The sequence below is a fragment of the Pelodiscus sinensis genome, chromosome 2 (assembly GCF_052426305.1).
Source record: "Pelodiscus sinensis isolate ZL-2025 chromosome 2, ASM5242630v1, whole genome shotgun sequence".
NCBI lineage: Eukaryota > Metazoa > Chordata > Testudines > Trionychidae > Pelodiscus > Pelodiscus sinensis.
Window position 1 is genome coordinate 8,575,177 of NC_143053.1, and position 21,464 is coordinate 8,596,640.

The following is a 21,464-nucleotide window of genomic DNA, read 5'->3' on the forward strand; positions in this document are numbered from 1 at the left end:
TTGAATAATAGCAGCATATCAGCAGGAATACATGAGTGACTGCTTCACCGGGGGGGGGGGGGGGGGGGGGTGACTGTGATTATGAAATGCTAAGAGAAATCAGAGAAAGTACCAAAAAAACGTCCATAATGATGAGTGATTTCAACCACTCTGTATTGACTGAGTGCATATCACTTCAGGAAAGGCTGCCAAGAGACAATTTCTCAACACCATTAATAACTGGCTTTTGGAGCAGCTAATCCTGGAGCCCATAAGCGGAGAGGCAATTCTTGATTTAGTCCTAAGTGGCTCACGGGACCTGGTCCAGGGGTAAATAGAACTGAACTGCACAGTAATAGCAACCATCATGTAATTAAATTCTACATCTTTGTAGAGGAAAAACTAGCAAAGAAATCCACCACAGTACCACTTAACTTCAAAAAAGGGAATGACACACGAATGAGTCTAGTTATACAGAAATTAAAAGGAAGAACCAGGAGAATGAAATGCCTGCAAACTGCATAGGAACTTCTGGAAAGCACAATGAGAGAAGCTCAAATTGCATGTGTGCCCCAAATAAAATAAAAACAGTGGAACTCATTTACCAAAGGATGTTGTGAAGGTCAAAGGCATAACTGGATTCAAAAGAAAAATTAGACACATTCATGGAAGACAGGCCCATCACTTATAATTACCCAACATGGACAGGGATGCAATCCCATGCCCTCGGTGTGACAGAACGAGGCGCAATGGTCTCAAGTTGTGGGGAGGTCTAGGTTGGATATTAGGAAAAACTATTTCCCTAGGAGGGTGGTGAAGCACTCGGATGGGTTCCCTAGTCCTTGCTAGGATGATTGAGTTGAGGTTGGTCCTGCTTTGAGCAGGGGATTGGACTTGATGACCTCCTGAAGTCTCTTCCAGCCCTAGGATTCTATGAGGGATCACTCACTAAATTGCCTTGTTCTCTTTATTTCTTCTGAAATATACCAGCCAGTGTCAGAAGACGGGATATTGAGTTAGATGGGCCCCTGGTCTGACCAAGTACAGCCAATCTTACGTTCTTATGGAGTAAACGTCTAGACGCTGATCGTGTTAGTCCTCGTTTTCACAGGTTTGTTTGTGCAGCATTGGGCCTCTGACTTCTAACCCAGAGTCTTGATTCTTTCTGTGGCTTCAGGCACAATACTTGGCCTGGGTGTGTGTGTTCCCATCTGTAACACAGGGTCCTTCTCTGCTTCCCAGGGATTGGTGTTTGGAGGGTTAAGTGGTTAGTTTTCATCAAGCTTTTTGAAGTTGAAAAGTGCTACCTCAGTGCTGATCATGCCAGGCTCTCATCAGACATGCCCTGCTTCGTGCTCAGGGCTTGTCTCAACACAAAGATGTGCCTGTTCAGCAGTGCAAGTGGTGTGTGTCAAGCAAGCCTCAGTCCTAGCAGCGGAGGAGAGGGGAGGAACCAAAGTTCACGGCTGCCGGAGGCTCCTTCCCACCAGTTGCTCAAAAGTGGTGCAGGGGGACCTGGCTCTGTGACCCTCTCAACACACCAGAGGGAAACGAGGAATGAAGTTGCCCACTGCCTCAGCTCATTGGAATGCCTAACTCTGCATGCTGGAGTTTGTCGCTCTGAGTAGGGTTCCAGCTTTGCGTATGGTTTGGAATGCACCCTGAAAAGTTGACTGAGTAGGGAGCCATCCTGCCCTAATCGGGAAACAGCCCAAGTCTGCCAGCTCTGGGTTACGGGGTTGAATACACTTGGCGCACCAGTAAATATGTACACTCCTTTCTAAGAGTTGAATCCAGAGGTGACTGGTGAGGGGCGACGGGGGGAAGGTCTGGAGCAACGCCCCCACCGCCCTGCCTCTTCCCCACAAGTCCTGGCTTGCACTGATCGCTGCGCCGCTTCATTTTAAATGTAGCAAGAGCCCAGCGGCCCTTACTGCATTTAAAATGCAGAGCAGCTGCATGGCTGGCTCCGGAGCCGGCTCCTGGAGCTACCTTCGCTGCGGCTCTGCATCGCAGTGCTCGTCGACTATACGAGAGCCACACGCTAGTGTCAGGAGGCGCTGTCAGAGCTGCACTATCACACGCCAGCCAGTATTTCCCTGTGAGCTCCAGATTGCTTGGCATCCACCTCTGCTCCTCTTTTTTCAGTATCAAATACCCCCCCCCCCCCCCCCGGAGATCCTGAAATCCACAGCCTCTTTCTGTAGCTTCCCCTCCTCTCGCCCGGCAGCCTGCTAGGAGGCGTGACTGCGAATGTGCTCCCGGAAAGAGAAGAGGGACTTTTAATGTCTCTGTCTTCAGCTGCAGGGGAGCTCGGTGTGATTCTTCAACAGCAGCGTGCTGCTTTGTATCCAGACCTCAGCGTGTCCTGATCAGAGACTCAGCAAACTCCCCCTTTCAGAGACATCCTAAAGGATGTCTGCATTCTGGATAAGCAGAGGAGGCAAGGGAACAGCAGGGACCGTTCATTTAGGCTGTGCGTATTTAGCTCTTCTTCTTTTTTTTTTTTTTTTAAGAGCATCGTGGAGCCATTCAAAGCTGGCCCAGGTTCTAATTTAGCTTTAATGTCCCTGTTGGGTGGCTTTGGCAGCTGTCGGAGCTGTTGGAATGGCAGCTGATCCTTTCTCACCCAATAAAGCGAAAATTCCATCTCCTTAGTCAGAGTTGTAACTCAAGCTTCCAAAACAGCATGGGGGGGGGGGGGTTAATGAGAGGGAAATTCCAGAAAAAGCAAAGCCTTGAATCGTTCTTGGAAGCAGATCTAACTGCGCTTAATTAAAGGGAAAAGAAAAACCCTGTAAAAGGGGAGGCAGCGGGCCTCTTGACTTTCTGGGGATTGTCTTGAATGCAGCTTTCAGAGGCTGTCATATGAAATAATGGCTTCTTTATTTATTTATTCCCTCCAGAAAAGGACCTGCAAGCCAAAGTTTGCGTGTCCTTTTTTGTCCCCAAATGCTGTGTGTTCAGATCTTGGATTTTTGGGAAACAGCCTCTTTAAGCAAGGGGTTGGGGGGAGGAGTTGGATCAACTCTGGGTGTAGTTCTTATTGCAAGCCTTTTTTCCGACTCGAACTCATTATGCTGAAAACGGTTTGGTTTGGCACCCGCTTTGATCAAACGCCGTTCAAGGCAGCCCTAATACCCACAGACAATGTGTGAGGATTCCCAGGGGTATTGAGAGTCAGCTGTGCTCAGTCCCTGCAGCTTTGAGGGCCGTGAAACGGCCTTTCTGCATGTTTCCTGCTAGGCGCCTGGCCACCCTCGCTGTCTGATGGGTGATGGAGGCAGAGTGCACAGCTACTCAATTACTGCTGTCCAGAACAGCGAGGTTCCACCCTCACTCCCTCCACCGCTCTCTCTCGAGAGGCTTTCAAGAGAGACCTGCCCATTAGAGGTCAGTGGCCATCGTGCGAAATCCTGTGGCTGCCAGTCTCCTAGCGCCAGGATTGAATCTACAAGCCCAGCGCTTCTCCTACAAAGCAGAGTCTCCTCCGCAGTCTGCACCTTCCAACTCAGAAACTGAGAGCCCCTTTGAGAGGCCCCTTTCTAAAATGCAGATGTTCACCTCTGTATCTGGAATTGACAATATGCCTGGCAGAGCCGGTCGCTCACCGTTGGTAACACCCAAAGTCCTACTGAAATAGATGAAATTCAGGCTGACGATTCCTGCCAGAGAGCTGCCCCCCATTCTCAGAACTGGGAAAGGGGAGAAGGCAGAATCCAGCCGTGTGAATGGTATTAATATGACCCCCACGGGGAGCCATAACGTCTCCAGAGTTTTAAAGTTCCATTCCTCAGGGAGTGACACAAGCGAAGCTGCTCGTGTTACCTGCTAATATTAGCTCATCCAGAGGGTATGAAAATTACGTTGTTTTTTTTTGTTTTTTTTTTGGCTGTCTCAGCAGTTGCATGATGCAGCCAGAGAGTACTCAGGCCAGTCAGCAAAAAACGGGCCTCGCTCTTCTAAATGCCTGGGCTGTGTCTTTAATCATAAATAATTGAGGATGAGGTCAGGCGGGAGAGTAACGCTCCGGAATTCTTACAGGTCTCTTTGCCAGGTAATCTGTTAAATTCTCTTTTCTCGGTAGGGTGCTTGAAACAATTAGAGCGAGGAGGACGTCCTCTCTCCAGAACGCACGCCAGCTCTCGCTGAGTTCTGGATGCACGTGGGGTACAGAGAGTGGGGGTGAGGGCGAAAGAGGGAGCCCATGCAACGAGTTTTGTTCCCCACACGTGACATGGAACGTATAGCTGCTAGTGCGAAGATGGCATGCCTGGCTCGCTTAAAACATAGCGGATGGCAAGTTGCCCTTATTGCAGGCGTAGGGAACCTGCGGCTCTGGCTTGCCTGTATCTGACCCCTGAGGCTCAGGGCTCCTCCTAGCATTGGGGATCCTGTACTGGTACTCCAGCCTCCTCCTCCTCCTCCCCGTCCCTATCCCACGATGGGGCTGGAGCACACAAAATCTACTTGCCTGCAAGTCAGCAGCCCCCGCCCCAAAAAAGGTTCCCCACCCCTGCCTTCTTGGGAGCACTCAGGTGTGACTGGGGAGAGGACAGGTCCTGGGGCGTCTGTTCCATCTTCCAGGTGACTGGAGCATCTCACACCGGGACTCCTAATCCACACAGGTTGTGGGGGGGAGCATGGCTGCATTAGAACTCCACGTGCCACCCGTTGGCGGGCCTGTAGAGAGCAGGACGGGGGCAGTGTGTGTCTTGGGAATGCAGTGTGCTGTCCGGGGGCAGTGAGCCGGGACTCGGAGCCTGGAAGCATCCATGCAGGCAGATTCTAGACCAGAATTAAGGCAAAATGAAGTTAAAAACAGAAGGTGCTGGGGGAGACGGAGAGAGGAGTCTCTGGGGGTGCCCTTTATCACTCTTTAAATGCATACGCTGTTTCCCCAAAGCGGCAGTCTTGAATTAGGAAAGGCAGATCCAGGCTGTGGGTCTTGCTGGGAGAGCAGACAAAGTTTGCAGCACCAGCAGCTTTTTAAACGGTGTGTTTTATGCATTAGCCCATGGGCAACAGGCCAGCTGAAGGCAGGCATCCCCGCATTGCCTGGCGAGCAGTCCGACAAAGGAGCCGGGGACAGAACCAGCTGGCTAGGATGAGAAGCTGGCGCCCCTATCAGTGGTCCATAAAGAGGCAGAATGAATAAGTTGCAAGGAGGCTGGAGTGGGAGGAATCCTTTTAAATGACCATGAAACCCTCTTGTTTTCAGCCCCCCCCCCCCCCCCAGCTTGTCAAACAACTTTCCCTTTTAAACGCTCGCTCCTGCAGCTGTCACAGAGCTGACCGCTCCCCCTGCCTGCCTGGCTCAGGGAAAGGGGCAGCTGCCCACTCTCTTTGGGGCTGCTGCTGATCTTTCCTCCATCCGCACTGTGCTACGTGAGGCTGTTGTGCCGCAGTGATCTCCAACCTTTTTAACCACAAGGTCACTTTTTTCAGTGTAAGGGCCATGTAAAATCTTACCTCAAACCCAAATGCCTGGCCCCACTCCCTCACCGCCCCTTCTCTGAGGCCCTGCCCCTGCTCACTCCACCCCTCTTTTTCCCCCATCCTCACTCGCTTTCCCCAGGCTGGGGTAGGAGGTTGGGATGCAGGCTCTGGTCTTGGGCCACGGGGTTGGGAGTGTGGGAGGGGCTCCAGGCTCAGCCCAGGGTGGGGGATTGGGGTCCAGGAGGAGTTTCAGGGTGCAAGCTCTGGGAAGGAGTTTGGGAGCAGAGGGACACACGTCTGGGGCAGGAGGAGGTTCAGGGCTGGGAAGGGTTCAGGAGGCAGGTTCTGGCTGGGCACTGTTTAACTGAGATGGCTTCCGGGTGGTGGAGCAGTGGGGTTAAGGCAGCTTTCTCCTGCCGTGGCCCTGCACCACTCCTCAGAGCAGCTGGCATGTACAGCAATGGCTCCATGGCACCATGTGCTGCCCTCATCTACAGGCACAGAGCCCACAGCTTCTGCTGGTAACGGTTCCCCGGTATCCATCAATGGGAGCTGCAGGCAAGGGCAGCAGTGGAGACCCCCTGCTCTGCCTCTCTCAGGGGCTGCAGGGACATGTCAGCTGCTTCCAGGAGCAGCAATTCCCACAGGGATTATGACTCCAGCTGTGACAGGTTGGGCATTTTAGAACTCACTGCTCAAAGAATTAAGTGTTAGAGAAATGAACGTTATGAAATCCACAGACCAGTCAAAAACCCAAACTAACCCACTTTCCAAGCAGTAGAAGTAATAACAACCACCGCCTCCCCCCCCCCACCCCCCGGCGTGTGTTGGGTCGGGAGATGAGAGGGAAGGGGTGTGTGTGTGTGTGTGTGTGTGTGTGTGTGTGTGTGTGTGTGTGTGTGTGTGTGTGAGAGAGTGTGAGAGAGAATGACAGACACACACGGGATGGGTGAGTGACAGAGATTTACTTTCCCTCCATCACCTCTCTGTGTGGAGATGAGTACAGGAGTGGGTGGAGGAGAGGACACCCTGACCTCAGCACCCCTCCTCTTCTCCCTCCCACATCCTGCACTGCAAGCAGGAAGCTCCGAGGTGGGCGGCTCCAGCGCAGAGGGCAGGAGCAGCATGACAGCGGGTGGAGGGGCAACTTTGATAGCTTCCTGGCCAACCCAGTCTGGATCCCCTGTCAGAGGCACCAAGATCTACCAGTAGATCCCGCTCTGCTGACTGGTGCCCACTGCTGCAAAGCATTCGGCCCCTGTTCCCCGCCGTATATGAGCCACTATAGGCAAGAGAGCCTATCTGCTCAGGGTCTGCACCCTGATCTGTTCAGTGCAGAGGAGTGTTCACAATCTACCTGCTTCTGCTTTATAGGTACATTACAGCCCTTCTGCTCTGGCAGCGCGCTCCCAGTGCTGGCAGACGGGAGTGCTCCAGGGCTGGGGCTTGCTGAGAGTACACACATGTGCAGCAGCGCACACAGCCCCAGTCCTACGTGCACACCCTCTATTAAGTGCACTCCTCTCTTTGGAGCACCTCCATCCTCCCTCCCTGTGTGGAGCAGCGTGCAAACCTTAAAGCCACTGAATGTGCCCGCTTGTGGTGCAGTGGAGGGGGGGATTGGCATTGGCCATTCAAATGGAGAGGGAATGCCCAGGTTTGGATCGGTCGAGTTCGAGGGCGTGCCGGGGTCGTAGCAGTCTCAAATAAGCGCTAAAGGGGTGATCTTCACTGCGGGATGGCACCGTGAAAACCGGCTGGTGTGTGGAGAGGACTGTGTGTGTCTCGCTGAAGGCACAGAAATTTTGGTTCTGCGAGCTCACCCGCATGCGGGACTTTGCCCTATGGGCAATCAGGCGGAGATTCAGAGGCTTTTGGTTCTGTTCGGGAGGAGAGCTGTGGGAGAGAAGAGTGTTGGGACCCTTTTGCCATGCAAGATGGAAGGTGGCAGTGCATCTCAGGCCTTCGCGAACCCCGTATGAGCTCCGTACACGATGTTCTAACCCCGTCAATTCCGGGGGGAAAGGACGTTCTGAGTTGTACACACACTGTCCAGGGGAAACAGCCCATTCCCGGGGGGAAGGGACATTCGGAGTTGTACACGCGCTGTCCAGGGGGAACAGCCCATTCCCGGGGGGAAGGGACATTCTGAGTTGTACACGCGCTGTCCAGGGGGAACAGCCCATTCCCGGGGGAAAGGGACGTTCTGAGTTGTACACGCACTGTCCAAGGGGAACAGCCCATTCCCGGGGGGAAGGGACATTCGGAGTTGTATACGCGCTGTCCAGGGGGAACAGCCCATTCCCGGGGGGAAGGGACATTCGGAGTTGTACACACGTTGTCCAAGGGGAACAGCCCATTCCCGGGGAGGGAAGGGATATTCTGAGTTGTACACTCACTGTCCAGGGGAAACAGCCCATTCCTGGGGGGAAGGGACGTTCTGAGTTGTACATGCGCTATCCAGGGGGAACAGCCCATTCCCGGGGGGAAGGGACGTTCTGAGTTGTACATGCGCTATCCAGGGGGAACAGCCCATTCCCGGGGGGAAGGGACATTCTGAGTTGTACATGCGCTATCCAGGGGGAACAGCCCATTCCCGGGGGGAAGGGACGTTCTGAGTTGTACATGCGCTATCCAGGGGGAACAGCCCATTCCCGGGGGGAAGGGACGTTCTGAGTTGTACACGCGCTATCCAGGGGGAACAGCCCATTCCCGGGGGGGAAGGGACGTTCTGAGTTGTACACGCGCTATCCAGGGGGAACAGCCCATTCCCGGGGGGAAGGGGTGTTCTGAGTTGTACACGCGCTGTCCAGGGGGAACAGCCCATTCCCGGGGGGAAGGGGCGTTCTGAGTTGTACACGCGCTGTCCAGGGGGAACAGCCCATTCCCGGGGGGAAGGGACGTTCTGAGTTGTACACGCACTGTCCAGGGGGAACAGCCCATTCCCGGGGGGAAGGGGCGTTCTGAGTTGTACACGCGCTGTCCAGGGGGAACAGCCCATTCCCAGGGAGGGAAGGGACATTCGGAGTTGTACACGCGCTGTCCAGGGGGAACAGCCCATTCCCGGGGGGAAGGGACGTTCTGAGTTGTACACGCACTGTCCAAGGGGAACAGCCCATTCCCGGGGGGGAAGGGACGTTCTGAGTTGTACACGTGCAGTACAGATGAAGGAAATGCCCAGAATTCCTGCAATAGGATACGTGCCTTTCAGTCCCCTAATGCCAGTTTCATACAGCGTGTGTGACTTACACTTACCAGTTCTGACCCCAAATCACGTCAGGCGTAGCAGCCTGGTAAGTTATGTATTGTGGTCACTGTCCATTCTTGAACCGCAGCTTCCTGCGGCATGGTGAAGAGGCAAAGAGTTTTCAGACTGCACAGCACCCCTTCCCAAAAGAGGGGATGGTTCCGGTGGTAGGATTCCCTGATGCACAGAACGCCAGTGCCTGGTGAAGTTGCATCATTGGTTTGGGTTTTTTGTAAGTCTCAAGGGTTTTCTTTCATCTTATATCTGTGGTGATTTCAGCACAAAGCGTTAATGACCACATGCATTCCTTCTGTGCTGGAGTGTATTCATTTGCAATGTTGCATCATTGCAGAGTAATGTTTCTGTGCGCTGCTCCTTGGAGTACGGGCTCTTCGTACATTACAACTCGTGGTGTCCAATAATTAACTCCCTAAGTAGATATTGTATATTCTACTGGAAGCTTTGCTAGGCATTGCTTGAGTCCTTAACTCAAATAAGTTTTGTTTTTCTTCATTTAAATCATTGCTTTGGGGTGGCTGGGGATGAGGGTTCAGTGTGCAGGCTGCCCCATGGAGAGAGGACAACCCCAGCCCTCTGTCACTGCAGCAGCATGATGCCAGGCGAGAAGGGTCTGTCCATGGCCTCTGCAGCAGGCACAGCTGGGAGAGGGGTGCCTGACAGACAGACACACAGACAAACTCTCTGAAATGTACAGTAAATAGCGCTCCCTTTCTCCAACGCTGCTAGTCCAATGGGGTTATCGCTGTCCTAGTCCCCGTGTCTGGCCCCTGGCTGCCCCCCTGTGGTCATTCTGCAATATAACTGTCCCTGCTACTAGACTCCTCCTTTTCCATTTTATGAGAAGCAGTCCCATTCCAGGCACAACCAAACCCTGACCTTGCTTTAAGTTATGATAAAAGGAAGCTGCATTCCAAATTTGGTGGTGCTAGCATAGGAAGAGTCCTTGAACAAATGCACTCACAGCTGGATGGACAGACAGATGCACATTTCTAAAATATATGGTATGAAGTATATTATGCTAGCGCCTAGAGGTCCCACCCAAGATCAAGACCCCCTTGTGCAAGATACAGTCCCTTTCCCAAAGAGCTTTTACAGTAGACATGGGATGGAGGGGAATGAGGTGAAGTGACTTGCCCAAGGTCATGCAGCAAGTAACTGGCAGAGTTGGGACTAGACTCCAGATTTCCTGACTTTGGCCATTTTTACCACTGGACCATGTTGCAACGGTCTCAAGTTACAGTGGGGGAGGCCTAGGTTGGATATTAGGAAAAACTATTTCCCTAAGCACTGGGATGGGTTCCCTAGGGAGGGGGTGGAATCTCCATCCCTACAGGTTTTTAAGTCCCATCTTAACAAAGCCCTGGCTGGGATGATTTAGTTGGGATTGGCCCTGCATTGGGCAGAGGGTTGAACTCGATCTCCTGAGGTCTCTTTCAACCTTATAATTCTATGAAGGAATTAAATGCTTCAGAAAAAGGGGAGAAAATGACAAAGGGGAGTGAATGAAGCTGGACTAAAATCCATCAGTGCACGTGCTTTTAGGTTAAACGCATGAGAAGCCACATTGAGTTCACAGTTGTATGCATGTTGGGAAGTCTCTTTAGCGGTGGGGCTGTTGTGAGTCAAGCTCACTGCAGAACCAGCTTCTGTCAATATTTGTTCTGCAGTAAAATCTGTTGTGAATTCTGTCTGTACATTTGCGGATAAGTCTTTATTTGGAAGTGCCGCTTGGGTTTTTAACTGTTGGAGGCCCATGAAGTTGCTGGGTGGGAGGGGGTGCAGTTCAACCCCACATAGCACTTGGAAGATGCCAAAATGTTTTAAGAAATTCTGCCACAAACTGTTTAAGTTTAAACCACAGTGCTGTGTTCATAACATTCCCCTGCCTGCTGTACTTCTGGCGTGATGGATTCAGTGCGGCGGCTCTGCTTTGAAATTCGGCTCAGCAAACTAGCATTGTGCAGTGTCCCAGGGATTGTTTTGAAATAATTTACAAGCGAAACACCCAGCAGCCTTGCAAAACACATTTGGGGCTGTGAGGCAGCCGTGCGCGACCTGTGGGTCGCGACCCCTTTGGGGGTCACGGCTGTCTTCCTGGAGGGGTTGCAGCACCAGGCCGGCCACCATTTTGCTTTCCTCGCTCGGCGTGCGACGTAAGCGCGGCAGGGGCGGGGGGGGGGGGGGGTGCAGGGGAGCGCACTGGTGCTTTAAATTAAAGGGGCTGCAACAATTTTTTTTTCCCTCAACAAAAATTTTCCCTGCTCTGGGGGGGTCACGAATTAAAAAAGGTTGAGCACCACTGCTCTGAGGGCTTGTCTATAGCCAGGGTTACAACAGTCCACCTAAAAGTATAATCCCTTTTAAACCCATTTAACCTGAATCAGTGCAAAATCTTGTGTGGACTCTGACTGTGGATAAACTAGGTGTATTTCAGCTTAGCTTGTCGGTCAGAAACATATTTCAGCTAAACCAGGGGTGTCCAAACTTTTTTCAAAGAGGGCCAGATTTGATGAAGTGAACATGCGTGAGGGCCGACCATTTTGCCTGACATTCTTTGAACCATTAAAATTAAATGCAAATTAACTATTTTATGCAAAGTTTATTGCAAACAGCATACTTTTCATTTCGTCACATGGATGACAAATCTAAACAGGTGTTAAATCACTCTGCCTTTCATATCTGAAGGCCAGATGGAAAAAAAATCCAAGAAGCTGAAATATATGTCAGGAACATTGTAAAATACATTACATATTATTGGTAATAAAGGTTGTCTGTCAACTTTTAAGTTCAAAAAATATGAACAGGAACATAACTCCAAGTATACATGTTGTGTCCAAATATATTTATAACTGATTTAGACCAACTGACATTAACTGAGATTTTACAATGTATTCATCTCAATACATATGGATTCATTGGGGGCCATAAAAGATAGATATTGCCAAATTACCTGTGGGGCCGTATTAAACCGGAGCACGGGCCGCAATTGGCCCGCGGGCCGGACTTTGGACATGCCTGAGCTAAACCAAAGTAAGCTGTTCTGAACCAAAACGAAGCATCCACCTGGGTTTGCACTCCTATAACAGAACCAATGCAAAGGTGAGTTTAGACAGCCTCTGAATCAAATTGTATTCTCTTCTTCATGCAAGTCTACACCACTTAGTCAAGGTTTCAGGGCCTTTCACATCCCTGCAGCTTTCTCTTTCACTTTGGGTGCACCGCTTGAGATGCTTCATCAGGGCCTGATCTCCAGAGGGTCAGCACTTTCCGAAAACCCAGCCCCTTTAAATTGCCTCAAGTTGGGTGCCCAAAAATAACTAGTCGTTTTTTCAGTTCTCAGCCACCGGTGCTTTCCAGAGAAGGACTGTACTGTAAATCTTTCGGGAAGTGTGCTTCTAAACCGGGATGGAGAACTTCGGGGCTGGGGGCCGGATGCCAGCTTGCCTGGATCTGGCTCTGGAGGCTCAGGGGCCCCCCTGCATTGGGGAGCCTATACTGGCACTCCAGCCCCCCTCCTGTCTTACTATGAAGGTGGAGCACATAAAATCTAGTAGCCTGGGCCCCCCCTAACTTCTGGTGTGCACTGGGAATGCAGGGAGTGGTTGGTTGGTTGGTTTTTCACTTGTGTGCTGCCCACTTCTGTGGGTCAGTGGCCCCTGACCCAAAACAGGTTCCCCACCCATCTTTCTACTCAAGACAGGGTTCAAACATGCCTAAAGCTTTAATTCAGTTACTCTTGCAGTGCAGTGACACAGGCCAGGTCTCCGCGTCCCAGAGGATCCACGCTCTGGAGATCGATCTTCTGGTGTTCGATGTAGTGGGTCTTGACTAGACCTGCTAAATCGAGCGCTGAAGGTGAACCCGTCGATGCCGGTACTCCTCGCTTCACAAGGAGTAAGGGATGTTGACAGGAGCGTTTCTCCCGTCCACCTCCTGCTGTGGGGACGGCGCCAAGCTCTGCTTAAGGTACGTCGACTCCAGCTACGTTATTTACGTACCTGAAGCTGACCGCCTGGGTGTAGCGTAGACCTGGCCACAATGGGAGGGGGTTGTAAGTGATGTGGTGAGCCGTGTAGAGACACACAGCCTGCTTTGATAGGGGCGTCAGCCCTGCTCACGTGGCCGATCTACCTGAGCGTTTCTACCATCAGGAGGACCTGCCATGATCTGAAACTAGGAGGACAGGCAGTGGCAGTGGAGGAATGGCCAGCTGGCAAATGTTGTGTGTTGTCGGATGCCTGTAGCAGTGAGGAGAGGGGATGTTGGGTCGCTGTGCTGGAGTTGACAGGCTTTAACGGGGAGGCCAGTGTCTAACGCTGTGTGTCCGCCACCACCCAGGCCACAGATCAGAAGGGTGCATGCCGTGGAGGGGGCTCTCTGAAGCATTGTGGGATTAGCCCCCATTCTGCCTTGAGATGAAATAGCCCTCACTGAGCAAGGCAGATAACTCTATAGGGCTCCTAAGGTGATGACAGTGTTTCGCTGTCGGTCTATAACGGATTCCAAAGTGTCACAGAAGGTTGTAGGCACCAGTGGAGGAGCCCTTGATGTGGGGAGACTGGGGGGTGCTCAGAGCCCTGCTGTGGGAACGGGGAGTGTGGGGAGACCCTGAACTAGAGGGGGACGGGAGGCACATGGAGGAGGATGGCGGGGGGCAAGGAGCCCCACGCACAGTAAGCTTGGCCGACAGCAGCTGCAAGGTGAGCGATTCCCTTGTGTGAGGACAAACTGGAGGGTTCTGGGCTGAGGCTGCTGGGGGGAGGAGGGGCAGCACATTGTAGTTCGATCGGTTAATGCTTCCAATGCACCGAGTCCCGTCAATCATCAGACCCTTCCCGCCCACCCCCAAGGAGGGAGGCCTTTCTCCATCCCCAGAAGAGCCAGTGTCCGCCTGCCTCCCTGCACCCTGCTCTTACAGCTCCACAATTCCCTTCCCCAGAGAGCAGCCCTAGGGCCGCCAATCCCTCCTCCTCCCCCGCACTGCTTGTTCTGTGTGGCTGCACCCACGCCGCCGGGGCCCTCGCAGCTCGCGGTTGGATTCTTGGGGGACCCCAATGGGAGTGAGGTGGGAAAAGCAGGTTTCATGTTTCAGCCGCTGGGAACTTCCCCTCCTTCCTGACCCAGCAGCTCCCTGTCCCCACGCCCACTCAGAGCAGGAATTAGCCGGTTCCCATGCCGCATGCATCCCAGGCCAGCTGTTTTTCTGAGCACAACCCCCGGAGCCCATCGGATACAGATCCTGGGCGTAGCGTACGATAAGCTTGCGCTGCTGTCTGGCTCGCCGCCGGGCCATACTCTGCTCCATGCTGAAGGGCGCGCATGTGTGTGGCCAAAGCCAAGGGAGATGCTCTTTCTTACCTCTGTGGCTTGCTAATATTGTGCATTGCCCCTAGTAACGAAAGTGAAAGCCAGGGCCGTACGTTCTCTGGTTGCTGGGCTTGGGTCGTACCTAGAGGACTCAGCCAGGCCAGGGCCCAGCCTGAAGGACGAGGGCTCAGATCCTGTGCAGCTGTGCCGACTCGCCCATGCAACGTCACTTGTGTGACTAGAGCCTGCAAGACAACAGGCGGCTGAGGCAAGCAAGCGGTGGGAAGAGGTGACACCCGGGATGGGAAAAGTAGCAAAGTCCGCTTGTGAGCAAGCGGAGCAGTGACACCACCTCCCACCCCTGCCTACCATTTTTCTATATACAAAAGTGCTGGGGGTGATGCGAACGCTTGCAAGGGTGAACTGTGTGTCCAGCCTTTACGAAGGTTGGGGGGGAAGGCAGCAGGCTAGTTTGTAACACAAGGTTTGCTTCCCGTGTAGCCCAGGCTGCTGCACCCCTACCTATCCTGTGCTCCATGGCTAGGCTCCTATGGGTCAGGGTCTGCCCTGTCCCCTCACTAGGTCTTCACCTGCCTCGCAGCAGCCCTGCCCTGAGCTGTGTGAACAGCCCTGGCCTTCCAGCTTCCTGAGAGACTAAAAGCCCTTGCTCCTGACTCACCAGAGCAATTTAAGACCAAACCATTTTTTTTTTTGAGAAACACCAAGGATTTTTTGTTGAGGGGGGAAAAAAATGTCAGGGGGGCCCGAAGGGTCAGGGTAATGTTATTGAGGGGGAAAAAAGGGTCATGGGAAAGTCATTGAGCAAAAAGAAAAAAAGTTGCCTGCCCCTTTAAGGGTGGCCATTTTGAATTCTGTTCTCCGTGGCACACCTCCAACTGCCTCGGAACACAGTTTTTTACCGGACAGTCCGGTATTTGCGCCCTCTGTCCGGTAGAAAAATGCAGAAAATACCGGACATGTGCAATGTCTGGTATTTTCTGAATTTCCGGCTGGGTGCTGGATGGAAGCCTGGCGGGGGAGCGACTGGGAGGTGGGGCCGCGATTGGCGCCCTGTGGTCGTGTGCAAAAGCCGGGTGGGGCGGGGGCAGTAGCTGGGACCCCCGAGTGCCTTCCCCCGCCAGCCCCACCTCTCCCCCCCGTTCCTCCCAGCTGGTCCGCCTTCCCCCTCCCCGCCCACGATCAAGTGTGTCCGGTATTTTGGGGGGATTCTACTTGGTAACCCTAATGATCTCATCAGAGCTGCAGCATAATAAAGGCCGGAGCGCTCCACTTTCTGGGCCGTGCCTGCAGCTGGTGACTAAGCTGGCCCAGAGCTCTGAGGCCATGGCTACAGTCGGGCGCTTACAGCGGCACGGTCGTACCGACGCAGCGGTGCTGCTGTGAGCTCCTTTGCGTGGCCGCTCTGTGCCGAAGGAGAACATCTCCCAGCGACGGCACTGTGCGCACACCGCTGTCAATGTAACTCACGCCCCAGAGCCGTGTAAGTTACACCTCACAAAAGTGATAGTGTAGACCAAGGTTTCCCAACCGATGAGTCGGGACCCAAATATGGGTCGCCAAGTGTCTCCCCAGGTGGCTGTGCCCCCGCTTCTGCTCCTGTTTTTGAATTGCCTTGGGTCACCAAGTTTTCCTGAATTGACAGAATGGGTCCCCATCTGGAACAGGTTGGGAACCGCTGGTGCAGACATAGCCTTAGAAAGACAGCCAGTCCTGAGGTACAGACGAGACTGAGACCACATCCCTGAGTCAGCCGTCCCCATGGTCCGTGGCCTTACTGTTAGCAGCGTACCTCTTAGGTTTAGTCTGATGTCCCCTTGGGCAACATAAGCAGCCCATTCCTAATCTCTCAAACGAGGTTTCCAAAAGATTAAGTTGGAGTTGGTCCTGCTTTGGGCTGGGGGCTGGACAACAGGACTTCCTGAGGTCTCTTGCAACCCGCCTCTTTTGTGATTCTATGAAAAGTGAGTAGTAGTTTTGGCTGGCCTCAGTGTTGGGTCCCAAACTTTAGGCATCTTAGAGGGGGTCTCTTCCAGGAAGGGTTGAGCCCTTGGCCCTTAAAAATAAGGCCTCTTTCAGGTGTGTCAAGCGGGGGTGTCTGAAATCAGTGGCCTTTTGGCCCCCTGCTGTAACCTGATCTCCTAAAGGGCACCGAATATTGACATGTCAACAAATGACTTTTCAGCTGCACACTGGCTGCTTGGGATGTGGTGGAATGGGGAAGCTGTGGGTTTGTTGCTTCCTCTGCTTTGTGGCATGTGCATTGTCTGCTGGGTGGCTTTATTTCCGCATCCAAGCCAGCTGTGGATGCACACGCTAATTCTAGAATCCATCACCTGTGCACCCGAGAGTCCTTCTGCAAAGCAGACTGCATCTGCCAACAACTTAGTTTCGCCGGGAAGGGGCAGTGGAGGAGAGGAACAGGGAGAGCTTGTTACAAGTTCAACAAGGGAATATTGTGGTTTCGCTCTCCGTATCCAGCTCCTTTGTGGTTAGAAGCCTCTTAGCTTTACTGTCCTTTTTACCTTGCACGCCCTTTTCCCAGATCAGGCAGGGCTGGCCTTCCGCCGGCTGTTTAATTGCACTTTGATTGGTGTCAGTCTCTGGGACATAGGCCAGCTCGTAGGCTCTTTCCATGGTCGGGATGAGGGGGGCCTTTCGGAAGTTGTAACTTTCTGGCTCAGGAAGGACGTCTGTTTTTCCTGCGATTTCCCACTCCCTGTAGCTGTAGCTGGCAGCGTTGGAACCAGCAGTTACTTTTCCCACCCACACTCAGCTCAAACATCTGAACTGCAACATCTGCCAAACCCTGCATGTGTTTCCAGTTTAGGGAGGCCGGAGTTTGGCCGCTGTCTCTCGCTGCAGCAGTGAGACTCGGAGATGGAGCTGCACCCTAGAAATGAACCTTTGGAAGTGACATCTGTTACCTTCTTCGGGCAGCACTCTAAAATTCCCTCCGGCAGGGAAGGTGCCCTTATAGCTGAACTTGCTGAGAAACTCATGCTCCACTTTGTTACTTGTGTGGCTTTTACTGCTAAACATTTACAGGTTCCCACCTAAGGATCTCAAAGCATGTAAATATGAGCCTCACAGCCCCAACTGGCGAAGCTAGAAATAATCATAGCTAGCTCTGAGCCAGCATGTCCCTTGAGTAGATCTGCATGCACTTTACAAAGGAGCTCAGTGTCATTGTTGCCATTTTACAGATGGGGAAACTGAATCAAGGAGGTGACTCTCCCAGGGTCACCCAGCAGGCCAGGAGCAGAGCTAGGAATAGAACTCCGTTCTCCTGCCTCCCGGCTTTGGTCACAAAGTCACGCTGCCTCGTAGTAATCCATAGCGACGTGTCCATAACACAGCTGAGCAAACTGCGTCACGGAGTGACGTGAAACATCTCGAGTGGGAACAGCTCTGTTCTCGGGAGCCTGGGGCGTCGTCTGTCATACTTTAGAGATCTAGCCCTGGTAAAATGGGAGATTGGGGGGAGGGGAAAGCTTCACGGTCCTGCCTCCCCTCGGTGTTTGTTTGTCATGTCCGAACGTTGCGTGTCTATTGCTAACTCCCTCTCCCCTCCTGCCCTTCCATTAGGACTGGCCCTTTGATGACGGCGCTCCTCCTCCCAGCAAAATAGTGGAAGACTGGCTCAACTTGCTGAAAACAAAGTTTTGTGAAGACCCCGGCTGCTGCGTGGCAGTTCATTGTGTGGCTGGCCTGGGCCGGTAAGCAAGGGCACAAAAGCACCTGGGAGCTGCCTTTAACATTGATCTCAGAGAAAGCAGAGCTAGGTGTAAATAGCTTGTCAAAGGGACACATCTCCTGTTCCAGGTGGCCGCTGAGATCCCTGTTGCTTGATGAGCTGCAGGGAAGGGAAATTCTCTCTTTTTTCCCAGCTCCTCCTCTGAGCAGGTGGCAGGGCTGTGCATATTGTCAGACTGGGGGGGACTTGCCAGAAAGTGGGGGGGAACGACAATCTTTTAAGATGAGAAGGGGGTTGTAAAAGTCCTGATGTTGGAGGAGAAGCCAAGGCAGGTTAGAAAGGCGAGAGGGGGGAGGTCAGATCCTTTACTGGATCAGCGTCCGGTGGAGAAAGAGACAAACCTTCGAGAGACTCCAGCTCTTTAGCTTGAAAGTTCGTCTCTTTCCCCAACAGCAGGTGGGCGAATAAAAGACCTGATCTCCCCTGCCTTGTCTCTCTCGTATCCTGTGTCTAGCGCGGCTCCTGCACGCAACAATGGAAGAGAACTTAACTCCTTGCGGGGTATCAGGGGGGTAATATGCCCTTGATTTCAACTCGGCAGCCTCTTTCTTTAAGCTATGCCTCACGCTGGTCCTCAGTGGATGTTACCTAAAGCAGCTGTGGCAGGCCGGGGACTGGGGGAGGGGCTAATGAGCAGTCTCCTCTCCTCAGCTGATGCCGATAAGGCTCCCGATTCAGCACACCATTGAAGTCAGTGGAGTTTAAACTTGTGCTGCAGCCCCGGGGGTCAGATTGGAGTAGGGGCAGTGGGCGGGACTCTTGTGAGCTCTGCCTACAAGTCACCTGACGAGAGATCACTCATGGCCGGAGTTCAGAATAGAGTCGCTGCTAGACTCTTCGAGCTTGGCCGTCCCTCAGTGGGACTTAACTGTGCCCAGAGGCTTGGCCTGGCTCCTCAGTTTGGGTGGCTAAATAAATAAAACGGCATCTCCCAAATGCCACCCGCTTGACTTTAATGGGAATTGGGCATCTGAATCCATGAAGCAGCGTTGAAGAGCAAAGCCCAACAGCGGGTCTGAGCGTGTGGAGTTGTATTCCCAGTAAGCCGAGCGCTTGGAGAGATTCAAATGCCACCCACCTGATTGGCAGCACACCTGCAGCCGGCAGCATGTGTTACTACTGGTGGTGCACATCTGCACTTGCCCAGTGTCCGTAACAACATTTATTCCACACATGGATGGAAAAAATATAGGGCCCATTGATGTGGAGTGCATTAGACCATTCCTTTTGCTCACTCCATCACTTATTAAAGTCCTTTAATAAGGAAACTACATAACTCAGGCATTATGTAAATCAACTTCCTGGCTCAACCCTGAGCAGGCTAAAGAGAGTAGTAACTTTGTACCTTTCCCCTCTGTCTAGAGGTGAGACCTGTCGTTCCCTTGCAGTGATGCATGATGCGGGCTTGTCTGTCTTCCTTGCCTGGGAATGAGTCTCTCTCTTGGTTTAAAAAGCACCCCAGAAATAGAGCAGAAATCCAAGTGCAAGTTGTCACATGCTTGTTTGCAACAGATTTTAATATGCGCCTGGAATCCTATGTATTGGAGCATAAGCTTTCGTGGGCAAAGACATATATCTGACGAAGTGGATCTTTGCCCATGAAAGCTCATGCTCCAATACATCTGTTAGTCTGTAAGGTGCCACAGGACTCCTTGTTGCTTTTGCAGATCCAGACTAACACGGCTACCTCCCTGATACTGGAATCCTGTGTCATTCACATGCTGGATTGTCACACTGATTTCAGTTGAGCTCTCTGCCACGTCAGTGTGGCCTGTAAAATCTCCCCCATTAAAATTAGAAACCACTTTTGAGATACTTCGTATCTCGTTCATTTGGATCTGGTTTGGTTTTTTGTTTGTTTTGGGGTAGGTTTTTTTTTTTTCTTTTATTAATCTCCTTGCAAATCATTTGCCAGATTCCTCTGGAATCAAAGTTGCGTTTTATAGGGAGAGCAGCCAGCTTTAACAGGAGCATGATTTCTTTAGGCTTGGATATACCCTGTGCCTCAGAGCTCCAAATTCAGGTTAATATTTGTGGCCAAATGACAAGGTCCGAAAGGCGGAGTTTAGCAGGTGGGAAGGAGCAGTGAACACACAATTACAATTGTGCTTCTGGGCTTTGTTCTAGGTACATTCGGTAGAAGACCCTGGACGCAGGAGTGTCTGTGGGCTGTATCACCCGTGACACTATTGATTTTGTGCATGTGTTCATGACGCTGTGGGTTTAGCGTGAGGTGGGGTTGATGTGATTACAGTAGGTTTTGGAAAGAGTCCATGACGATGTGGGTGTTTTTTGGTAAAGGCTCTGCTGGCATGTCTTTAATTAAAGCAGGAAGTGACTCCTCTCTTATTGACTTTTCAGAGCGCCTGTTCTCGTAGCCCTGGCTCTGATCGAGAGCGGGATGAAGTATGAAGACGCCATTCAGTTCATCCGACAGTAAGTCCCCTCCACTGTGTGCCAAGCAGCAAATTGACCGCCTCATACATCCAGAGTGGCCCGGGGCTCTTGCTGCTCCCGGGAACAAATCACCCGTGATTACGAAAGGGACAGGTCCTGTTTCAGGGCTGCACCCGGCAGAGCATGCACTTTGGAGAGCAGCTCGTGAACTCTGAGTGACTGAGTGCAAGTAGGATGAAACAGCCTTCAGATGCTTGCTGTGTCCTCCCCACAGCTGCCGGGAGATGGAGAAAATGAGTCTCACGCGCCCGTTGGCTTCAGAGAGAAAGGGAAGGAAGCCTGTCATAATCCTAGCTTTGTATTAGACACCAGCTTCACATAAGCTTTAAAAACAAAGCCGGCGCTAGAGTTTTCTTTGCTTTCCCCCTGGCTGCCCTGTGTTTCATGGGTGTAGCAGTCTCGCGGGAGTCTGTGTATACAGATCTGGAGCCAGGGCTGAGCAGACCCGGCCCTCCTCTTTTTTTTTTTTCTTTTCTTTTTTGCTGCTCATCATCAGTTATTGTTTCCCCAGCTATGTGGGTGGTTGTGGACCAGAGGGATCAAGGAATTATTAGTCTGCTAAACTCCTAGTGACCTATTAATGCAGACTTCGTTCCGGAGTGAGGAGCAGTTCGTGAGCAGAGCTAGGATCCCCAGGCAAAGGCCCGCGCCTTCCGTGCGGCTGCATTGACGACTACTCAGTAAATGAAACAAGGGTTGCAGAGGGCCCAGGTGGTTGTTAAGCCATGGTGGCGCTTTTTTGGTTCTCTGACTGTGTTCTGTAATTTGGGGTGTACATTGAAGTTGGGCCTCTATTATGGCGTCTTTGAAAAGTCTCCAGGCAGCTTGCAGGGATTTTACTTTTGTCACTGTCCCTTTTAATTTCTGTTTAATTCATTTCCTCATTTTTGTGTCGTTCCCCTTTCTGAAATGAAATGCCACAGTGTTGGGCTGCCGGGGTGTTTTTCCCATCACCGGGATGTTACATTTAATTATGTTATCCATGCGGTCCAGATATATTTACCTCTTGAACCAGACCCAGCGGTCCACTTAGGACTAAATCAAGAATAGCCTCTCCCCTTGTGGGTTCCAGAACCAGCTGCTCCAAGAAGCAGTCATTTAAGGTATCAAGAAATTTTATCTCTGCATCCCATCCTGAGGTGACATGCACCCAGTCAGTATGGGAATAGTTAAAATCCCCCACTATTACTGAGTTTTTTTATTTTTATAGCCTCTCTAATCTCCCTTAGCATTTCATAG

At 52.0% G+C, this 21,464-nt stretch overlaps 1 protein-coding gene and 1 long non-coding RNA gene across 10 annotated transcripts in view; both read left to right on the forward strand.

Moving 5' to 3' along the window:
* Positions 1-21,464, forward strand: part of PTP4A3 (protein tyrosine phosphatase 4A3) — a 170,086-nt gene that overhangs the window by 139,040 nt on the left and 9,582 nt on the right. For all 9 annotated transcript variants that reach the window (XM_075920041.2, XM_075920037.2, XM_075920039.2 and 6 more), the window contains 2 exons: positions 17,600-17,730; positions 20,130-20,204. In XM_075920041.2, coding sequence (XP_075776156.1) covers positions 17,600-17,730; positions 20,130-20,204 — 206 coding nt within the window. The remainder of the gene's footprint in view (positions 1-17,599; positions 17,731-20,129; positions 20,205-21,464) is intronic.
* LOC149525227 (uncharacterized) lies at positions 1,097-16,105 on the forward strand. Its single transcript, XR_016348671.1, has 2 exons — positions 1,097-11,161; positions 11,718-16,105. It is a non-coding gene; the product is annotated as an uncharacterized LOC149525227 (long non-coding RNA).